This window comes from Saccopteryx leptura, chromosome 3 (assembly GCF_036850995.1).
Source record: "Saccopteryx leptura isolate mSacLep1 chromosome 3, mSacLep1_pri_phased_curated, whole genome shotgun sequence".
Classification (NCBI taxonomy): Eukaryota; Metazoa; Chordata; class Mammalia; order Chiroptera; family Emballonuridae; genus Saccopteryx; species Saccopteryx leptura.
In genome coordinates, this window is record NC_089505.1 from 56,799,318 (window position 1) to 56,819,070 (window position 19,753).

General features: G+C 40.9%; 1 protein-coding gene across 5 annotated transcripts in view; it reads right to left on the minus strand.

The window, feature by feature from the left end:
* The window catches only part of PRDM1 (PR/SET domain 1), a 74,268-nt gene that overhangs the window by 12,091 nt on the left and 42,424 nt on the right, over positions 1 to 19,753 (minus strand). The window contains exons 1-4 of one of the 5 annotated variants that reach the window (XM_066373567.1): positions 11,340 to 11,667; positions 10,779 to 10,860; positions 8,578 to 8,826; positions 2,041 to 2,160 (exon numbers count right to left, since the gene is read on the minus strand). In XM_066373567.1, the coding sequence (XP_066229664.1) occupies positions 2,041 to 2,160; positions 8,578 to 8,760 (303 nt within the window). In that variant the 5' untranslated portion in view covers positions 8,761 to 8,826; positions 10,779 to 10,860; positions 11,340 to 11,667. Of the gene's footprint in view, positions 1 to 2,040; positions 2,161 to 8,577; positions 8,827 to 9,099; positions 9,207 to 10,426; positions 10,723 to 10,778; positions 11,125 to 11,339; positions 11,668 to 19,753 lie in introns of those variants that run through there. The other 4 variants (XM_066373566.1, XM_066373569.1, XM_066373565.1 and 1 more) reach the window with 4 other exon arrangements.

Genomic DNA, 19,753 nt, shown 5'->3' on the forward strand with positions numbered 1-19,753 from the left:
AACTGCTTTCTAAAGCTACGGGTATGTTGATTCCAGTCAGCCTTCCACGGACTACAATTTACTGTATCCTCATTTGAAAACAGAAATATCGATGCCATGAAGTCACAGACACACACACACACACCCACAGAAAATAAAATAATGCATACGTCAAATGAACACTGCTCCCTGTCACCTCACTACATTTCCATATATTATCAAGAAGATTAAAAACGTGCTGACTCATAGTACAGTTACAAGAAATGTCACTGGTTTCTCAACTTGAACATCCCTTCTCTTATTTGACTGTGTAATTTGCATGAAACCTTTTTTTCCCTCACAACAGATGTTCATATTCCTGCCAGCAAAATCAGGATGCTTTTAACAACATGTGGGAAGTTATCTCCTACAATATTCTTTGTAGGCATGTGAAAGGCCGATTCAAATAAACCCTGCCAAGGACAGCATTTCAATTACTTATGGTGAATCTTGAATGAACATAAGGACAGAGATAGGAGGTTCTTAGGTATTTCTTGCCTTTGTCAAAATGATTAGGCGTTAATGAGACTTATATTATACTGTCTAACTTTGGACCTGTGACTCCAAGAATTATACACCTCTGTGGCTCACTTCTGAGATTTTATTAGTAAGAAAGGCAAAAATGCACACACTCACATTTTGCTCATTATAAATCATATATTTTAAACATGAGAAAGTTACTAAATAAAAATTAGAAACACACAATTCTCAGAGCTCTCTTTTGTTTGGAAAACAGAATAATACATTTCCAAACACACAAAACTTCCTGGCTTTAAAAAAATCTTGTTTCTTAGGAACAGCTTCTGAATGATCCCCAAACATATCTTTTTATCAAGATATTTGTCCAGCTTGGCCTATGGTGGCACAGTGGATAGAGCACTGACCTGGAATGCTGAAGTCACTGGTTTGAAACCGTGGGCTTGCTCAGTCAAGGCACATATGACAAGCAACCAATGTTAAGCTAGAGTAAAGCAACTATTTTTCACCATCCATGCCCCCCCTGCCACCGTAAAATCAATTAATATTTTATATATATATATAAAATACTTGTCCAAAAGGTATAAGCATTCTAGGTAAATAGTGACCAAAGTAAGTATAATATAATTTTTGTTGTCACCATGCAGCTGTTTCTGAAAAGCAAATAATGATTCTCTAAAAGTCATATACTTTTTGTGCAAGTATGTATAAAAAAGTTACTTTTAAATTTTGTAAGCATACCTTTATTTTCTAACTGAGAAAACTAAATATGCCAGAGACAGCGATGCAAAGATGGGAAACAGTCTGGTTTTTTTCTCTGTTCATTCCTAATTCAGGGTTTTTTACTTAAGGATTGATTCTACCTAATTAATTAGCTCACCTTTGAGGTCCTTTCTAACCCTGACATTCCAAAGGAAATTATATTAGTCAGACTTATCCAATAATGTTACAAGAAAGTTTGTTATCTTGCATGACAGTAAGCATTGTTCTGATGCTGTGGATGTAATCAACATACTGTCACACCCGATAGGTTTGTGGTGCCAATGAACTTTAAACAGGACTAGTCCTGCGGTCCACCTCCTATCCGCTCACTTGATCTTCTACCTATTTTTCCTGAATGGCACTTATTTTCAAGCTAATTCATTTATGATTAGTCTTCCATTCAATTAAAGTTAACTCAGCAAGATATCAAAAAGAGGTGAAATCTAAGTCTTAATGACTCATTACAACTTCCTTAAAGAGAAATGCAAATGAACCTACCCTTGAAGCAAGTAACAAACTATTTCCTTTCATCACAAAGCTCGATGAATTGCAAAAATTAAGCTTCACACACAGTTCATATCTCCATCCCTAACCACCTATAGTTTGTGTTTACAGGGCCAAACGTTTAGCCAGTGTCACCACATTTGCTTAGAATTCCCTGTGTCCATGGGGACCCTGAATACTGTGGTGAGGCCCAGGACAAGCTGAAAAAGGAAGTGACCCAGCAATTCTAGCTCTATTTTTTTTTTTCTTAATGAATCTGGAAAATTTTTCCATACTTACCCGCCAAAAATATTTCCTGTTGGCATTCTTGGGAACTGTATCATTGGTGTAGATTTCACCTATTAGAGGTCCAAAACGGGTTCCCTTTGGTATGTATTCTTTACTCAGCACTCCGATAACCTAAAGGAGATAAAATATATGAAACAATCACTTCAATTGTAAAGTGTTAACCAATCGTTTTATTCCAATGAATTGATTTGTCAAGTGGTAATGCAACCAACAATGACAAACTTGTGATAGGGTTGCCTATGTAATTTAACAGCAAGCTTCACTCTAGGGGAAGATCATTTTTAAAACTCCCAGATCATAAACAAATACTCAACCAAGCATTAAAAAGAGTCTAGAGCATTGTTCTCCAGTGTTTGCGGGTCCTTTATTTTTACTATTACTTTTTATCCTAGGAGAACAGAGAGGACAACCATTCTGTTTTAGAATGAGAATCAGACACTGCAGAATGAGATGGTCAAGGTTAGACCATTTCAGCCTGCTCTTAGTTTCCCCCTTCTCCTTCTAACCATAAATACAGCATACTTGAGGGGAATAAAATAGTTTTAACCTCAGAAACCAAAATAATGCTCTTTGGTTGTTCCACAAAGGCTTAAGGAACCAGAAACCAAACACATTCTATTTTTTTTTTTAACCCAGATGAGGTTTCTTTTTTCATAGTTTGTAAGTTCTCTTAATAAAAAGATCTTTCAAGTAACTTTTGTTTGTCTCTAGCATCTCTTCTACTCAAAAGTGGTCAAAAGTCCTCCTTTGAAATAGAATTGATACTGAAGAGAGCTGTGGGTTCTGAGCTGTGGGTTTCTAAGACCTGAGGAAATGACCTTCTCAGAATGGATGGATCACACATTCTGACTCTGTAGGGCCTTACTAAAGAAACATGTTAACTATGCCAGTTCCTCCCTGATTGTAAATTTCTTTAAGGGGGGGTGAGGATCACATCACCCATCATGAATCAGGAAGCAATTCATCACTATTCAAAAAACTCCTCTGTTACTAGTCCTTTGGAATGTTTTGTTTTGGTTTTTATTCATTTACTTTTACATTTCTATTCTTTTCTTACCCCAAAAAGCCTAGAAATTAGTTACTAAATAACATACTGAAATGGACCACAAAGGGATAACAGACAGTATTTCCCGTTTTTATTATCCTTGGTTCCTGTAGAATTGTGTACCCGAAATGGTAGGCCCAAGTATATAAATCAATCAATGTTCACAGTGGAATCTGATTTTTGGTTATGATATACACTGACATTTCACTAAATCTCATTAAGAATTCAAACTTCTGATTAAAAGTATAAAGAATAGGCTCACCTATAAGGTAGGGGCAGATCAGTCTTTCTCATATAAATACATTTCTTATCAGCCAACAATTTTTTAAGAAACAATTTATTATTCAATATACAAGCCAATGGAACAAACTCAGACTGGAAAGAGAAAAAAATTTTTTTCTACAGCTAATACAAGTTGAAACAAGGTTGGTGAGCTAGAGTGTTATTTTTGGTCTTTTATGAATTTCTGGCAGGGCTGAAAAAAGCAGATGTTCATTTCATTCTCTTTCTCTGCCTTCATTTACATCTACCTGCCCTTTCAATAACAGTTTGTCATTATTGGTATGTGTTGGCAGTACAACTACTGGGGGCAGGAGTACCTCAGAACAGTCTTGGGACAAAAATATATAGTAAAGCTTAAGTCGACTTACTTATTCAGAGGCTCATTGTTTATGATACATGATTGAACCTATTTAATTTGGAAAATTCATAGAGTTGACTCCTATGACACGCAAATCATTTGGCATTCATATTTGAGTGATTATTCCATAATATTAAAATGAAAAACAGGAAAAACAAATAATGTCATTTGTCAGTGAGCCAATAATTAGCAGTTGATATTTTCAACATATCCACTTTAAAGCAGTAATTTTAAGAAAGGTACTCAACTGGTTCATCAACTTTGTTTCAAATTACAGTCTCTTACAGTCAGTGTCTCAGGAGTCAGAGCTTGATTACCAACAAGTAGCATTACATTGAGGTCAGGGTTTTTTTTCCGAATTGTCATTCTTTTAACTATAGGCCTCTTGGGTTTTCAGCTACCAATCTTACATTAGGAAAACACACATTTTCTTATGGTCAAAAGAAGTCAACTAGAAATTTGTGGAAGACACAAGCCACTCAACACCTATTTGAGTAATAGTGGCAAATCACTAGGGAAGGTATAAGGGACTATTGAAAGTAACTTTTCCCATGTATAATGCATAACCTTACAAATGCAATACAGTAGGCAAGACAGGAGAACAACTAGCAAGAGGAGGTTCTGTGGTGGAAGAGAGACCTAGGAAAAATCCTTAAGCCCTAAACAAATAAAAGAACCTCAATATTGGATTATCTTTACAAGTGGGTCAGAACTTTAATATTTTCATTTCTTATTATATACAAAGTTAGAGTATACATAGAAACTCATACATACGGATAAATACACAAAGATAAGAGAATTTTAGGTAGGAAGAAATCGTGTAGCTTATATACCATCTATGTACATTCCCAGTCCAGTACTATAATAAACAATAAACACCTTCACCCCAAATCCATGTCTGAGACATTATTCAAAGAGGACCTAAGACCTGCAACTCTTAAGATCAATCAGTGCTCAACCAGGAAACTATAAAGGGAAATAGGAGCTCGAGTTTTTGTTTGTTTTTTAATGGGAAATGGAAGACCAAGTCATAGTTCTCCCCTGGCCCTGGGAAGATCCAGCCAGAGGTGAATCTTAGCCAAAAACCTTCTATCCACGGAATAAGTACATGACACAGAGGAATCTGGTGTGTGCCCTAGATTTCACAGAACAAAAAAAAGACTTAAGAATGTGTTCACCTTGCTCAGGAAGGAAACTTCACTGGAACTGACCAGGGTCCTAAAGAATTTCTGCTGGGGACAGGCTTCTGTGTGCCTTCCATAAACCTATCAGCAAGAGGACGCTGGCCTCACACTTGTTGCCCCCAGAAGCCCTTCAATGTCATGAGTTGTATGGAGCCAACCCCCCACCCCACCCCATGAGCAGATCCATCTCTGTCAGTGGCCTCAGCTACAGGACACGTCCTGAGGTCAGGGGCTTCTAGAGAAAATGAAGATTTCACAATTTAGGATGGATTGGGGGGGTATGAGATAAAAAGCTGATAGTAAGGAGAATATGCTTTTTGTTTTTTAAACCAAATTCCTCCTTTAATGAGTATTCACTCACACTCACACACACATACACACACACACACTCTTTCTCTCTCTAGCGGGTTTTATGCAGAAACATCATTCAGGTCTAAATGTGATACCAGCATCCCCCCATCTCAGATGACACTTAGACCACTTTAATTACTAGTTATCTCCCCCCCGTCCTCACACCTCCTTAAAATGCTTCATTCGATTACAATGATAAGGGTTATCTACACCGAGATGACTAGAAGAACTCTGTTGTGAACCAAGACTGTGGATTCAGCCTGTAACGCACCTCACTTTTTAAAAGGGGGTGGAGTAAAGGAGATGTTTTTGAATGGTTTCCTCCTTAATTATCTTTATGTTAAAGGAAATGTGGTAATGCCACAGCAAATTGTCTCACAAATAAAAGGCCATAGGAAGAAAAGGGAATTGCATGTTATGGTGAGATACTTTTTACAAATGGCTTGAGTTAATAATGGACTGCACTCCAAGTGGAGAGACACTGAGTGTGTCCCCATCACTGTGATGTTTATCACCGCTCAGTTCTGGGGGGGGGGGTCAGACTTAGAGCCACGGAACTTCTACAACTTCCGTACAGGCTACTGCTTCTAAAATATCATGGTTTAAATGAATATTTCTATATTCAAATATTCATAGAAATTTATTTCAGGAGGACAAGGGGAAAATCCCCCTAAAAGAATAACGCATCAGTTAAAAATGTTTTAAAAGTTTTGAATAGTATGTCTATATTTGGTTTGAGTTCTGGAAATAGGAAGTAAGAGCAGCCTCATTAAAGGTGAAGAATGATTCTAAACCAAATCTAAAAATGAGGGTCAAGATCAGAAATATGGTTTGTATGTTTTGTTTTTAAACCAAAAGAAAAAAAAAAGGTGCTGACACATAGCATAAATTCATAATGAAAAATGGTCTTGTTAAAAAAAAATCCCCGAGCATGTCAGCACAACAGTACAGAATGTAACATCTTCTATACTTAAAGGAAAACATTAAAGAAGGGCAAGTCAAATCAGTCAGATAAAAACTACTACTTTCTTCTCTCTCTCTCTCTTTTTTTTTTTTTTTTTTTTTTGCCTACTTCTCCAGCTCATGGGACTGAAAAGACTAACTGAATAATGGTAATGGTAAACAGCGCATCAACCCTAAAGGTCTCTGTAGCAATCCCATTCTCAATGGCCCAGTTCCAGTCGTCTTTCACCACCTTAAGGGAGCTGTCCTTATCCGAAGTTCAAAAAGGAAGAGAGAAACAAAAAGGTACAAATTCCTGAGTAAGCTTCAGACAGTATTACCTTTAAGTTGGTTTCTTGGTTGTTTTTAAGATTAGAGATTAAAGATGTATGATTTTTTTTTTTTTAGTCAAGTTGTTTCAGTTAAATAAAATATGGGAAAATAGAGTAAGAGAACCCTGATCTCTTAATTAGGTTCATTTTGAAGGACCCTTTTTAGGAATACAGTCACTGTATGTTTTTTGTGTGCTGAACATACTGAGATAAGGAGTTACACCTTCAGAGAAAAAGGAGAACCAAACAAGCTTAATAAAGGATCGGTCTGAAAGATGTGCAGACTATAAATAAAACCACAGTGACACCAAGAGGGGCCAGTGCAGCACACTCGAGAAGCCCTGGCTGGGGAAGTCAGGAGAACTTTGCTCCCTCCAGGTCTCGGCTTGAACTCTACAGTTAGGGTAAAGGACTATCTTTCTGAACCTTGGTCTACATGATCTAAGGGCATTTTCTAAATTTAACTATGATTTTAAGTCGAATGATGGAAATTGAAAAAACTTAAGGTAATAGTTGAATTGAGGATAAGAACACTGTAGAATTAAAAGGCAAAGATGACCCATAGAATGGGGATTCATTTCAGTCCCAATGGGCTGGACAGGGCAATACAGCATAAATGAACCCCAGAACAGTATTTGGTCAAATCTGATATGGTGAAAAAATACACTGCATCTTTTAAAGCCACAGCCAAACCTTAGATATCCAAACAAATCCTACATTGATTCCAGGGGCCACATATTAAGAGACTTTCTACTGAGAAGAGTGTTACTTACAGAAAGAGGTATAATTAAGGCTGACCTCTGGGGTTAAATTTTTAGTAATGTTCCCGGATAGCTACAATTTAAATTTGGCTTTTTACAAAATCTGCCTCCACTCTCCCAGAAGGTTAAAAAAAAAAAGTTTTGCTTTTTAATGAAACTCAAAGCAGAGTTGCTCTATTTAATTTTAGACAGCTGTCTTCCCCTTACCAAAAACACTGAACCCAGACACAAACAGGAAAGAGGCAAAGTATTTTCCAAACAGGCTCCCGGGATCTTTCAAATGCTGCTACTTAGAGAAGGAAGAGAGTGATCTGCCATGGCTACAATTTAGAGTCCTAGTATCGAATTATGGATTCCTACAGCCAAGGACCCCCTTGCCACTGACTGAGGGCAGGAGAATTGACAGTGGCTTGTGGTCATGCTGGTGGTGGGAAGTCTGTTGAGCTGTCGATTTCTTCAACTCAGCCCAGTAGACTAGTGAGAGCAACTACGGTAACCGACCGCTCAAAACAAGAGGTGGTTCTACAAGTTATTTCACAGCCAAACAACACGCCTAGCTATAATCGTTATATAAAAGGATAAACACAAATGCTTTGCTAGTTCCAAGCTGGGGTTTTCGGCCCCTTTGAAACAACAAAGAGTATACCCACTTCAGAGGCCAGTACGGAATCAGCCTGCCAGTCCAGCCAGAGTCTAGGAGCTGCCTCAGATAAACGGTGGGCAGCTCTGAGGTCACCCAGACAGAGGACACTTTGATATGACCCTCTTCTCGGCGTGTTCCATCACTTTAGTTCATAAACACCGCAGGGTTTTGAGAATAATTTTAGCAACCCAGCCAATAAAGCTGGCTCGTTAAAAAGAATAAAGCCATTTAATGACCCAAAGGGGACATAAAAAACATGACAAACTTTTAGTTTTCTCCCTCAAAACCTCCTGAACACCTGGGGACTAGGGCCAGCGAGCCCCAGAGTGGCCAGAGCTTTCTCCAAGCACACTGAAAACTTCATCCATCCCAAACTGCGGTCCGGCTTTGCCAAGACATGTCAACTTGCCAAAAGCTTTAACTGTTTATTAATTAGTATGGAACAGGGGAGGGCTGGAGGAAGTGCGCCAAGACTGACTTAGGGGAAGAGAAAGCAATGAAAGAAGTGAAGTAAGTGATCAATTACTTACTGGTACTTACAGATCTTCACAGATATGGGAGGCCTCAAGGGCAAGTAGACAGATTTGGCATCAGATGCCAGTCTCCTTCAGCCATAAACCAGAGACTTACCTCTTTGCTGTCTGTGGCATATTTGAAAAGCAGATTCCTGGGTAAGGATGCCTCTGCCTGAACGGAAGTCCCTCCGTCAACTCCAGAATCCCAGGGGTGATCATTCACAATGTATGTACATTTCTCTTCAAACTCAGCCTCTGTCCACAGAGTCATATCCGCATCCTCCATGTCCATTTTCATGGTCCCCTCAGTCCTCTCAGCCAACCCTTGAAACCTCACAGCGCTGGAGCTACACTTCGGGGCAGCCTGGAAGAGAAGGGCAAGGCCTTTCATCCCCATTGTCCTGCGGTTCCCTCCGAGAGGCTATGACTAATACAGTAGTCTGAAGACTTTAAAAGCAGATGCAGAGTGCTTGGTACAGTTGAGTAAGAGCCAAAAGGCAGTCTAAAGAACCTTGAAGAAGCAGGGTTTGAGAATGCTTCCCAAAGTTTAAAAAAAAAAAAAGAAGAAGAAGAAAAGAAAGGAGTATAGCAACTTCATTGGGGAAAACAAACAAACAAACAAACCAAAAAGAACCACCTTTGAACAATCCTTGGCTTTACCTCTCACGGCAGAAAAATGTTGTGGGCATTCAGTCCCATGTCCCAGAACGCCTGGGGTCATGGCTGCTAGACCCTCGGCTGTGGAAAAGCTGCCTCAGAAAAGTGTCACAAACAAGGAGAGGAAGAGGAAGGAGCTCTGTCTGCCTGTGAATGAAGCTAAAAATGGAAAGCGCGTGTGGTGCAGGAGCGGAACCCAGCCTGCCTTTTCCAAATGGGGAAGACTGAACTTTCCCACCAGCTCCCAATGCAAAACAACTTTCAAAACAACTTGCCCCCCCCCCCCCCTCTGCTGCGTGCTTTCATCCTCTCAAGTCTGGAAAGGATCGCATCCTGCCAGCATCACCGAGGTGCAGCTTTTAAGAAATTGTTTGGACCACAGGAAAAGAGAAAAATGGGCGAGGGGAGAAAACGCCCCAAAAGAGTCTTCCGACTTGTGAGCATCTCATGCCAAAGTGAAAAAGCAAAAATCCAAACAAACAAACAAAAAAACAAAATGAAAACCCAAACAAACATAAACTGTTCAATGGAACTCCCAGGAGAGAATTCCTTCAGGAGCCCTCAGCTACAAATAGTACTTTCCATTTAAATCTGAAAGTGTACAAATTCCCAGAAGTCACAAATGTGCTACAGTTTACTGTAACTCAAGTTATAACAAATAGAGAAGACTCAGAGGGCAAGCTCTGCTTCCACTTGTAAATGGATAAGGATAGTCCCGCAAGTCTCCTCTCACCCGCGAAAAAGTGTTTTCCAGAGAGGGAAAGAAAGGTAAACAACTTCTGCGATGTTTTTTCATATAAATACATTTGATAAAAAGTAGGAACAGGGGTATCATTTCCATGTCAGAGCATGCCCCCCTTAGAATGCACACGTAATACTGTTTCAGTCCTTCGGGGTGGCTTTCACATTCTTCTTTTCCTTAAGCATGATGCTTAAAAAAAAAGTCGATGTGAAGTTGTCTTTCCCTCAGTTACGATTTAAATACTCTTGCTTATTTTTATTTAGTTGCAACATGTACAGTCATGATGCCCAATAAATGTCAAAATAAAATAAAATTTAAAAATTAAGCCAACCCCAAATAGTTATTTTGACAGGAGTGGGCAGAAACCACCACTGAAATTTCAGTGAATTGACAATTATGCCTACAACTGAAAGGGTTAATGATTCATAAGAAAAGTCTTATAAATGTTTGACAGTTCTAAGTGCCTTAAAGCAGAAGCCTTTCTGGTTTCTACTGCGACTACGTTAGCCAAAAAAAAAAAAAGTTTTCAGATCAATTTCAGATTTACAAAGATCAAGTTCCTTACCAAGGTCGTACCCACACGTTTTTCCAAGCAAATATCCAACATTGGAGATAAGTGTCGCTCATCTCTAAACAGTCCACATTTCCCCCACGTCCCCTCGCGGGCTGGGGACAGACGCGCACCTCGGCGGTTTCCTCCCGATCTACGGCAGCCCGGCGCCCACGTCCCGGCTCTCGGCGGCGGACAGGTGCTGCGCGCTGCTCTGCCTCTCCGCAGCACTGGAGGGCCGAGTGTCACGGCAGCACTTTCAGTCTGTGTTAACCAGCGCGGCGGCTGCTCTCCCCTCCCTGCTGCAGATTTCCCATTTGTCTGATTGACTCAACACCAGCGCCAGAAGTGGGGGGCGTGGCCTCACCTGGACTCAGCACAGCCCAGCGCAGCCCAGCGCAGCCGAGTGCTTTCCCCCAACCGGATCCTCCGACAGCTTCCTCCCGTGCCTGGGAATTTCAACATTCACTTGGAATCTTCCTTCTTCCCTTTGAAGGCACTTAACCTCAACGTTTACTCGGGCTGTATTGTATTCTAAATACCCCAGACCGCCCTCCTTCCTGCTACTGCACAGTCCTTAAATTAAGGGAAATCTAAAAATTACCTAAAATTTTTGTCGTTCCTCAGGTCAAATCTACAGTTACATTACACACAAAATTTATTTGAAAAGAGCAAGTGAAATTATTTTTGCATTTAATGTAATTAAATGTAGCCGTCTGGTTCTAAGGTATTATCACCTATGAAATACACGTTTACACACACACACACACACACACCCTGAAAGCTTCCATTTCTTCTAATTGAAATGCATTAAAATTTGGCAGTACTAACTTCCCTCTTTCAACTGTTTAGTAAATAGGGAAATAGGAAAATGTTATCATCCTACACATGAACGTTTCTTTGCCTTTTCTCTCCCCCCAAAACCCACAGCCAGACTTCCGAGAAGTGTGAAGCCATGTAGTTCATTAATCCTTTCCCACTTAAAGGGAATGTTGAACTGGTCACTCCGAGTGTAGGGCAGACAGAGGCAGTAATTAGTGGGGCTCGATCTGAGCCCTTGTAGTTCTTAGCCCTGTCCGGCTTTTCCTCCAGCCCCAGTCAGTCCTTTGTTGAAGGAAGGACATCCTGTGATGATGGCATACAATGTCCTGTTTGTTTATTATTAAGAGTGTAGACCTTGCATTCCTGCTTCTCATTACAAAACAAACCAGATGCTTTACTTCCTTCAATGGTCTTGTGCCTTCAGCAAGGAATCCTCTAATTCAGAGAAACAATGATGCAAAGGGTCCATTTACAGCAGGCACCCCTTTGCAATTACTGTTTAGGTCACTGATACAAGTCTCCCAGTTTTCCTGCTTGCTCATATAGGTGGTTGTTTTTAAAACCATCTCTTCTTCCACCTTAGGCTGCAATGTCTTTTCTAACATTTTAAATACACGTGTGCTTACACACCCACGTCCCAACACACAACCACACCCACATACACACACCCAGTCCCAACATAATAATACCAAATTAGTCATACAATGAAGTGGACATCTGAATATTTGTTTACCAGAATAAACAAAACCAAGCAAAACAAAATCCCAAGTCAATCATAAAAATATGTCTGTTTATTTTCAAAATTTCTTTTCTCTGTTTCAGGATGCTTTTCTAGAATTATTTTGGGGGTGGGTGGGTAGGAGGCAAAAGATTATATGCCACGTAATGGTTTTTGTGTCTAAAGTTCTTCCACAAGCTCTGTAGTACAGAACAATTAAATTCCCACTAGGGGACATAAGTTACACACTCTCCACTTACAGCCCAGTGACCTGTTATTGTATATTATGCCAGAGGGGACGCTAGCACCAAGAGGAAACATGACTTTTAGTTGGCAGATGTATAAAACTGAATGAACAATTCCTAAGAGTTCTCAGAAAGCTCCAAGATGATAATTAAACAAGAGAAATCCAGTTTTCTTGAGAGGGTTTACTAACTGATGCTGAGTCAGCGCCACAGTGGCCAGAAAAACAATGTAGTCATACTGAAGGCCGGCCTGCTGTTCAAACAGTCTCTCGCCTGCAGATATTAGAGTATCTCACTTCCCTTTTAGAATCAAACTCAGATCTTAGGCCGCATATACCATGCAAGTCCTGGTGAGTCAACCATGATGGAATAAGGGACCAGGCAAAAAGTTGGATATTTGAGGTGGGAAGAGGTTATTTTAAGCCAACTATTTAATGACTAGAAGATGCTAGTGAATCAACTCACTGTTAATTAATATCAGCCTGCACTCACCTTCAGAGGTGGTGAAATGGGCTTGAGTCTAGGGAGGACGCAAACTTCAAATACCAGTGTGGGGCTTAGCCAGGCAACCCTAAAATTAGTTCCAGGTGTTCCAGCTGAGCTGGAGAAGGCTACGAGTGGAACCTTAGGAAAGTATATTTTGAGATACAGAGTGTTGGATTATAAAATTCTTCAAATGTTTGCTTCCTATATAAAATAATACAACCCCCCCAAACCAAACCATTTTTTAAATTGCAATTATAGCAGCCCAAGATAGGCAATAATATAAATGAAAATGAAAGATGTAGAAAAGGAAGAAATAAAGGAAAGGGAGCCTGCCCCATAATAAGAAAAAGCATGTTCATATAGTCATATTTAGGTACTGTCCAGCACAAAAATGTTAAAGGGGAAGGGAAAGAGGTGACCTTCTGAACTTCACTCACCCCTTCTAGAAGGCCCCAACGTCACATTGGGAGTGCTGACTAAAGCAGGGGGCCCTGGCACTGGGACAGCTGGGCAGAGAGCTCTCTAAGGTCGCCACTGTCTGGAATTTTAAGTCTCAAAATGTTTGTTTTCAAGTCATAATTTGGTGTAATGTTAATCACTCTATAATTTCCTACCCTGTTAGAACACCAACAAACAAACAAACAACCCCACCTCAGTTTCCTTTATTAATCAGCATTTCTCAGGCAGAGTTCTCTTATTAAGAGTGTTCCTAATAGCAGCAAATCATGAATGATCCAAATAGTCGGGCCCCCAACCCCCATCTGTTCCCCGTGATAGTATCACCACAATGGCTCCACAAGCCCATGTCACTTAGTTTCAGCTACTGGGGAGGGCCCAGCCTTGGCTGGTTTGGGAATTGCCATGTAGCGGGCCAGATGACTATAGGAGCAGACTATTGTAGAATGAAAGGAGATCAAGTACCAAATCTGGAGAACTGACTTCTCTGGGGGAAAAAAAGATTATTTTTTCCTAAGGAAAGTAAAAAATGGGATGAAACGTGCCCAAGATGAAACGGGTTTTCATTTTCTAATTCAACTCCAGCTATACCCAAACAAGGTCAATGACAGACTAACCACATCAAGAGAACAACCCCTACCCTCTTCTCCCCACCCCCACCCTCACCCCCCACACCCATTTCCCACTTCCTATAAGTTAGGCATCTTCATGCTGGTAAACATTTGGGGACCAACTGCAAGCCTGAACTCTAAAAGAGGGGCACAGTGGCTTTGAAGTCCTTCCACATGTCTCAAAGCCAGGCTGAGAACTAGAGGGACACTTGGGTTTTTAAACTTTAACAGCCATTTGAACTCAAATCATTGGGCTTGGCTTCCTGGCTGCCTTGGTTTCTGGAGCCGGACAAGAAGAGCGAGTAGGTGTGAGTGAGAGAGAATGTATATATGACACATGCTGTGTTACAATGCAGCATGTGTGTCATTGGTATGATATGTGTATGACATGTTTCAGTGTGTTGCATCAATTTAAAAATAGCACCAGGCTTCCTTCTGGTGACACAGCTCGCCACCCCAGTACTTTCGACACACACATTCAGGGCCTCCACCTGGGAACGCCGAGCCAAGGGGGCTGTGGATATTTTGAAAGGAGGTCAGTGTTTTGACTTCCTAAACTTTAAGGGAAACAAAAACTAAGTAAATTAAAAAACCCAAGTAGAGATTCCTTCCTTCTTTAAGAATCAAGATCTTATAGGGGCCAGCCAGAGGACTTTATAAAACCTACACAAGGTCTGAGGCCTCAGTATTTACCAGACCACCTGCTATCATCACACCTAAGTGAGCCCTCCCTTCAGACAGACTGTTGTGTTTTTATCAACTCCTTCCTATATTTTAAATTTTCACTCAGTTTGATGTCCACCAACTTGATAAATAACAACAGCTGTTATCATTTCCATGTGAAGTGTGGGGAAACCAAGATAGGTTTCCCGTATTTGTTCTCCTTCGTAACTATGTTTTTATTCTAGTGAATATTCAGAGAAGAGAGGGATTTAAAATTCTGAAAAGGCTGTGGAGAAGAACATGGAAAGGCAGATCATTTCTGAAACTCAGAAAATACTTCCAATCGTACATTGGTGAGAAAAAGGAATAAAACTAAACTAACGAACAGAAGGCAAAATGGGGACTGTCAGTAATAGGGAAAGAGAGCAACGGGGAAGGTGGACACTCAGCCTTCTGTTCCCTCTCCTCTTCACCTAGAGAAGAGTGAGAGCAGCTTCCACCCAACAGAAGGGAGACAGGGGGCGAGTGTTTGTTTCTCTCACCTCTCAGTGCGAGGAGAGGCCACATGGAAAGAGTGGAGGACTCAAACTGGAAAAAAGGAGGAAGGTTGAGATAGAAGTGCTTTACGAGAGCAAGATGGAAGCGGGGGAGGTTGGCTTAAACACAAAGGTTGAAATGAAGAGTGGCCGGAGCCGAGAGAGCCAGTGTGGGCCAAGCAGGAGCCAGTGCCCAAGTCAGGCCTGTGTGCTTCCCTGAAACCACAGAATGTTAAACAAAGGATCAAAGAAGAACGATTTCTTCTTAAAAATGGAACTGACGATGTCTTCTCATCCTTTCTAAAGCAAGATTCAAGATTGCGGCAGCTTGATTTTTATGTGCCAGGATGAATTTGGAGAGAAGAGACAGAATAAAGATTAATAGTTGAAAACATCTGAACTCACCACTAAAGAGAGGGAAGAAAAAAAAAAAAAAAGAGGACCTTGGTAATTTGTTTAAAGACAGACACTCCCCAGCACCCTCCCCCTTCCTCACTTTTGCTTTAAAGGACATTTAGTGTGCAGCCTGAGTTGGAGACCATGGATTAAGCCCAACACCTCATTTTCCTGCTGGGAAACAGAGGACCTCACAGGAATCAGGAAGGGCATCTCTCCTGGCCCTCCTTTTGATTTTTTGATCTTCCGGACAACTGAACCTGGCAGATGTCAGCCCAGTGACACGCTGCTGCTCAGGCAGAGGGCAAAGCCAGAATTTGGCTCTGCAGATTTCCAGCGAGAGGCCAGAGCTCTATACTGAATCCACGTGTATGATTAAGCAAGCACCTACCTGCCTAAGGTACAGGTAAGCTAAGAGGGGGAGGAAGGGCCCGTGCCTATTGTAGAACCTTTTAAATGCTAAAATGGTGGTGACGTGAATAACATTAAACCAACCTAATTCTGTGTGAGTCAGTGATTGGTCCCTTAAATGCCTTCTTTTCTATCTGAGGAGTTGAGAGGTGAGAAGGAAAGAGAAGGCAGCAGTATTACAATAACAAACCTCATTTAATAGACACCTTATCTTTTGAAAAACTCTCTCATGTTGACTAAGACTAAGCCAGGAAACCTTTTAACATGAAGATAGTGTGAAATTCTGAGGCCATCAGCCCTGGCTTATCTAGTCTGCATCTACAGCCCATTGTTTTCTACCAGTACTCACCGGGGAAGCCCGGGGCAGAGGGGTTAACATTCAATAGGCATCTTCCCCTAAGGTGCACCCCTGGGGACTGAAGGGCAACACTGCATTACCCTAGAATGGGACCAATCACAGAGAAAAGCACAGCACGGGTGTTTTCCAGGCTGGCTCCCCAATCGCTCCTTTTCCAAAGAACAGGCCTGTACATAAATATACATACATACATACATACAAGATCAGGCACTGTCTTTAGGAGAGATAATCTCATGGTGAACGTCCATTAGAAGTATTAGGAGGCAGACTGCCACCATGATCCTCCGGAGGAGAGCTCTGTCCTGACAATAGACAATTAAAGCTGATAAATCCAAGCTACTTGTTCCTGTTCTAATTCCACCTAATTGTGTGCCACTTGCCCCAGACTCCTGCATTCAGGGATGAAGCCCGCTACCCTAATCTCCAAAATACCTGACCTACTTCCTACAGGATCTTTTCAGCGTTCTTGTCTTCCCATCTGGACCCCTTTTCCTCTTCTACTTTTCCCTCCTTCCTTGGAGCTTGTGGGGGAGGGCGAGGAGGGGATGTTGGTGGGGAGGGGGATAGAACAGAAGGCTGTGTCCAAATCGTAATTCCAGGGCCTTAGACGATTTACTAATTATAACAGCTAATCATGTTCACGGGCACACCAGTGACTAAATTGCACTTTGCATTAAGCTCAACAAGTGGCAAAGGGTACACTTAGCATCCAACTGTTAGATCAGTGCTAGCTGCCAAATCTGCATGTGCTTATGTGTGCTAAATCCATGCCTCAGTGATTCTGTGTGTAGCTGACAGGCTTGCTGATTCTGCTGCCACCACCGGTGACTCGGAGCAAAGTGCTCATTCTCACCCAGCACCCCAAAGCATATATTTCTATCTAAACAACAGAGCTTTAAAAGCCAGTTTGGTGCCTGCCTGCATATGATTCTCCTTCCAGAATCAACCAAAGGAGCAAAATTATCTTTGCAGTTCAGTTTTGGCCCTGAGAATATACCTTTTTATGCTGAAGAATCTTTACAGGGCCATCTCTTCCAAGCCTGCCCCACTTGCTAGTCCAAACAAAGAGTGCATCCTTAAAAACACAGCTTCAGAATTATCAGTGATTCCACCCATCAGGAAGAATGCATTGTTGGTTGTTTTAAAAAGAAATCGTTTTGTTTCAGATATACATACTGAAATATTTATGGATAAAATTATATATGCTTTCTGGGATTTGTTTCAAAATCATCAGAGGTGAGGTTGTGGTATAGCTACAACACAGGTCTTGAGTTGATAATGGTTGAACTGAGTAAGAAAGTGTGTTATCGCCTGACCAGGTGGTGGCACAGTGGATAGAGCATTGGACTGGGACATGGAGGACTCAGGTTCGAAACCCTGAGGTCTCCGGGTTGAGCACAGGTTCATCCGGCTTGAGCAAGGAGTCACTAGCTCTGCTGTATTGCCCCCAACCCCCATTTCAAGGCATATATGAGAAAGCGATCACTGAACAACTAAGGAGACTAAGGAGCTACAACAAAGAATTGATGCTTCTCATCTCTCTCCCTTTGTGTCTCTATCCCTCTCTCTGACCCTTATGTCTCTGTCAAAAAAAAAAAAAAGTATGTTACCATTCTCTTTAGTATTTAAAAAAATATTTTATAATAAAGGGTTTAAAAAAACATTTAAATTCCACCTGACCCACTTGGAGTTTTTATGGTGTTTAACTCAAGTTTATCACCTTAACATTTGATAGGGAAGCAATGTTATAAATGAAGAAGGCATCTACCTGCCTGCTGTCCTGTTCCCATCAAAACAGTCTTTAGGATTGCAGTCATTTTTAGGGACATGTTGTTCCAGTGTTTGGCAAATATAAAGTATTTTCAGTGTACTTCAGTGTCAGAAGTATGGTATCAGCCACCGCATAAATTTAATTTTGCCTCTCTGATAAGATTGAAAAGTGTGTCTCATTTGATGCAACTTTATAGTGACCCTATCAGGAAATGATTAGAAGCCTGTCTGAAAATTTATATGTTGCAAGAGGTAAAACTACCCACTGCCATCTGAATCTGTACTGAGTGATGCTCTCTTCTCTGGATAGGACTAGGAACAAAATATTGCACATAACTCGCTTTCTTTCTGCAGTGGTCTGGGCAAGGGCTGGCAGCACCCAGTAGGGGCTCCACTGATAAACTGTGTCAAACTCAAACCATTTGTCAGCTCCAGAGAGAGGAGAACAAGCTGAAAGATGGACTCAGGAAGTTAATTTATCTGCTGCAACACATTTACTAGTATAAATACCAGTGGAAAAAAGTAAACACATTTTACCCAGCAAGAAAGGACTAATCATAGGTACCTCCCGGCTTAACTCCAAGTTCTCCCAAAGCTTTTCATTCATCAGACAAGTGACACCAATTCGTCTTGATGTCCTACCCAGAATATATTTAAACAAACCAGAGGTTTATTTCTTTATTGAACTCTATTTAATTGACAACTGGTTTACACGAATTCAAAAAGGTCTGCCAGTTTGAAGAAAAGTTTTCTCCAGCAATAATGTTCCTCCATTCTGCAGGAGGGAAGGTTTTTCCAAAACACCATTAGGAACAAAATAACAGTGTGAAATTATTCTCCAAGTGGTTAATGCATTTAATGTGCACCAAATTGGCAAGTTCATTCATATGGGTTTGGATATTCTTTGAAACATTTTAAATTTCACAAGTCCCAAGCAGCAAAGGTCGGCACCACAATCGATGTTTTTACAGGATCACTGAAGTGCATGCTGTGCTAAGAAGTTGCCTGAAAATGGCAACAGTGCTAGGCATAGCCAGGGACAACTGGCTTTTAGTTCACGCTGTGCCTCTGAGCTCCATTTCTTTGTGTCTACCACTTTTTTTGTTGTTGTTCATGCCCTACCAGTGAATCGAGTACCCATCAACTTGTGCACAATCCCAGGCATCTTTGAAAACCTGCACTTAGCACAGTTCCTATCTGGCATGTATTAGATGGCTAATTAATGTACTCTGAGTAAATGGATTACAAGTGGTTCTTGGGTCCCACCTGTGAGACAGGCCTTGCAGTAAGCTCTGGAGATACTGTCATTTTCCCGAGAAAGTATGTACTGCTGCTCAGCCCTTGTTCATGGAACTGACAGAACTGTTCCAGAGTCAAAAGCTACAGACACAAAAATGTGCATATTTATGGAAGAAGGAGAAACTTACCTATGACAAGACTTGAAAATAGACTCACCCACTGCAAACCAATGGAACAGTCTTCCACGCAAAAGTGATTTACATAGTTCTAGTGGGGCCTGCTTGGGCCACTCTCACACATGTGCACATGCCAGTACTGGACCTCTTCCTAAAATTTTCCCCTGCCAGTCTTTGGGCCTTCCACCCCTTTATAACCACTCCACCCAACAGTAATTAGGTTTAACAAGAGCAATTAACAAAACAAACTCCTTGCTGCTTAGTGGGCTGATAATTCTGATTGCAAAATTGTTTTAGGATGTGCAAAGCAATTTAAAGCAAAGATAAATAAGTTATGCAACCACTTTGCATATAATCCATTTGTTTGTGTGCAGAGAACAGAGTTCCACATTTTAAATAATGCAGTTTAAAATGACCTTACATTACAGCTACATTTTTACTGACATTATGGCTTC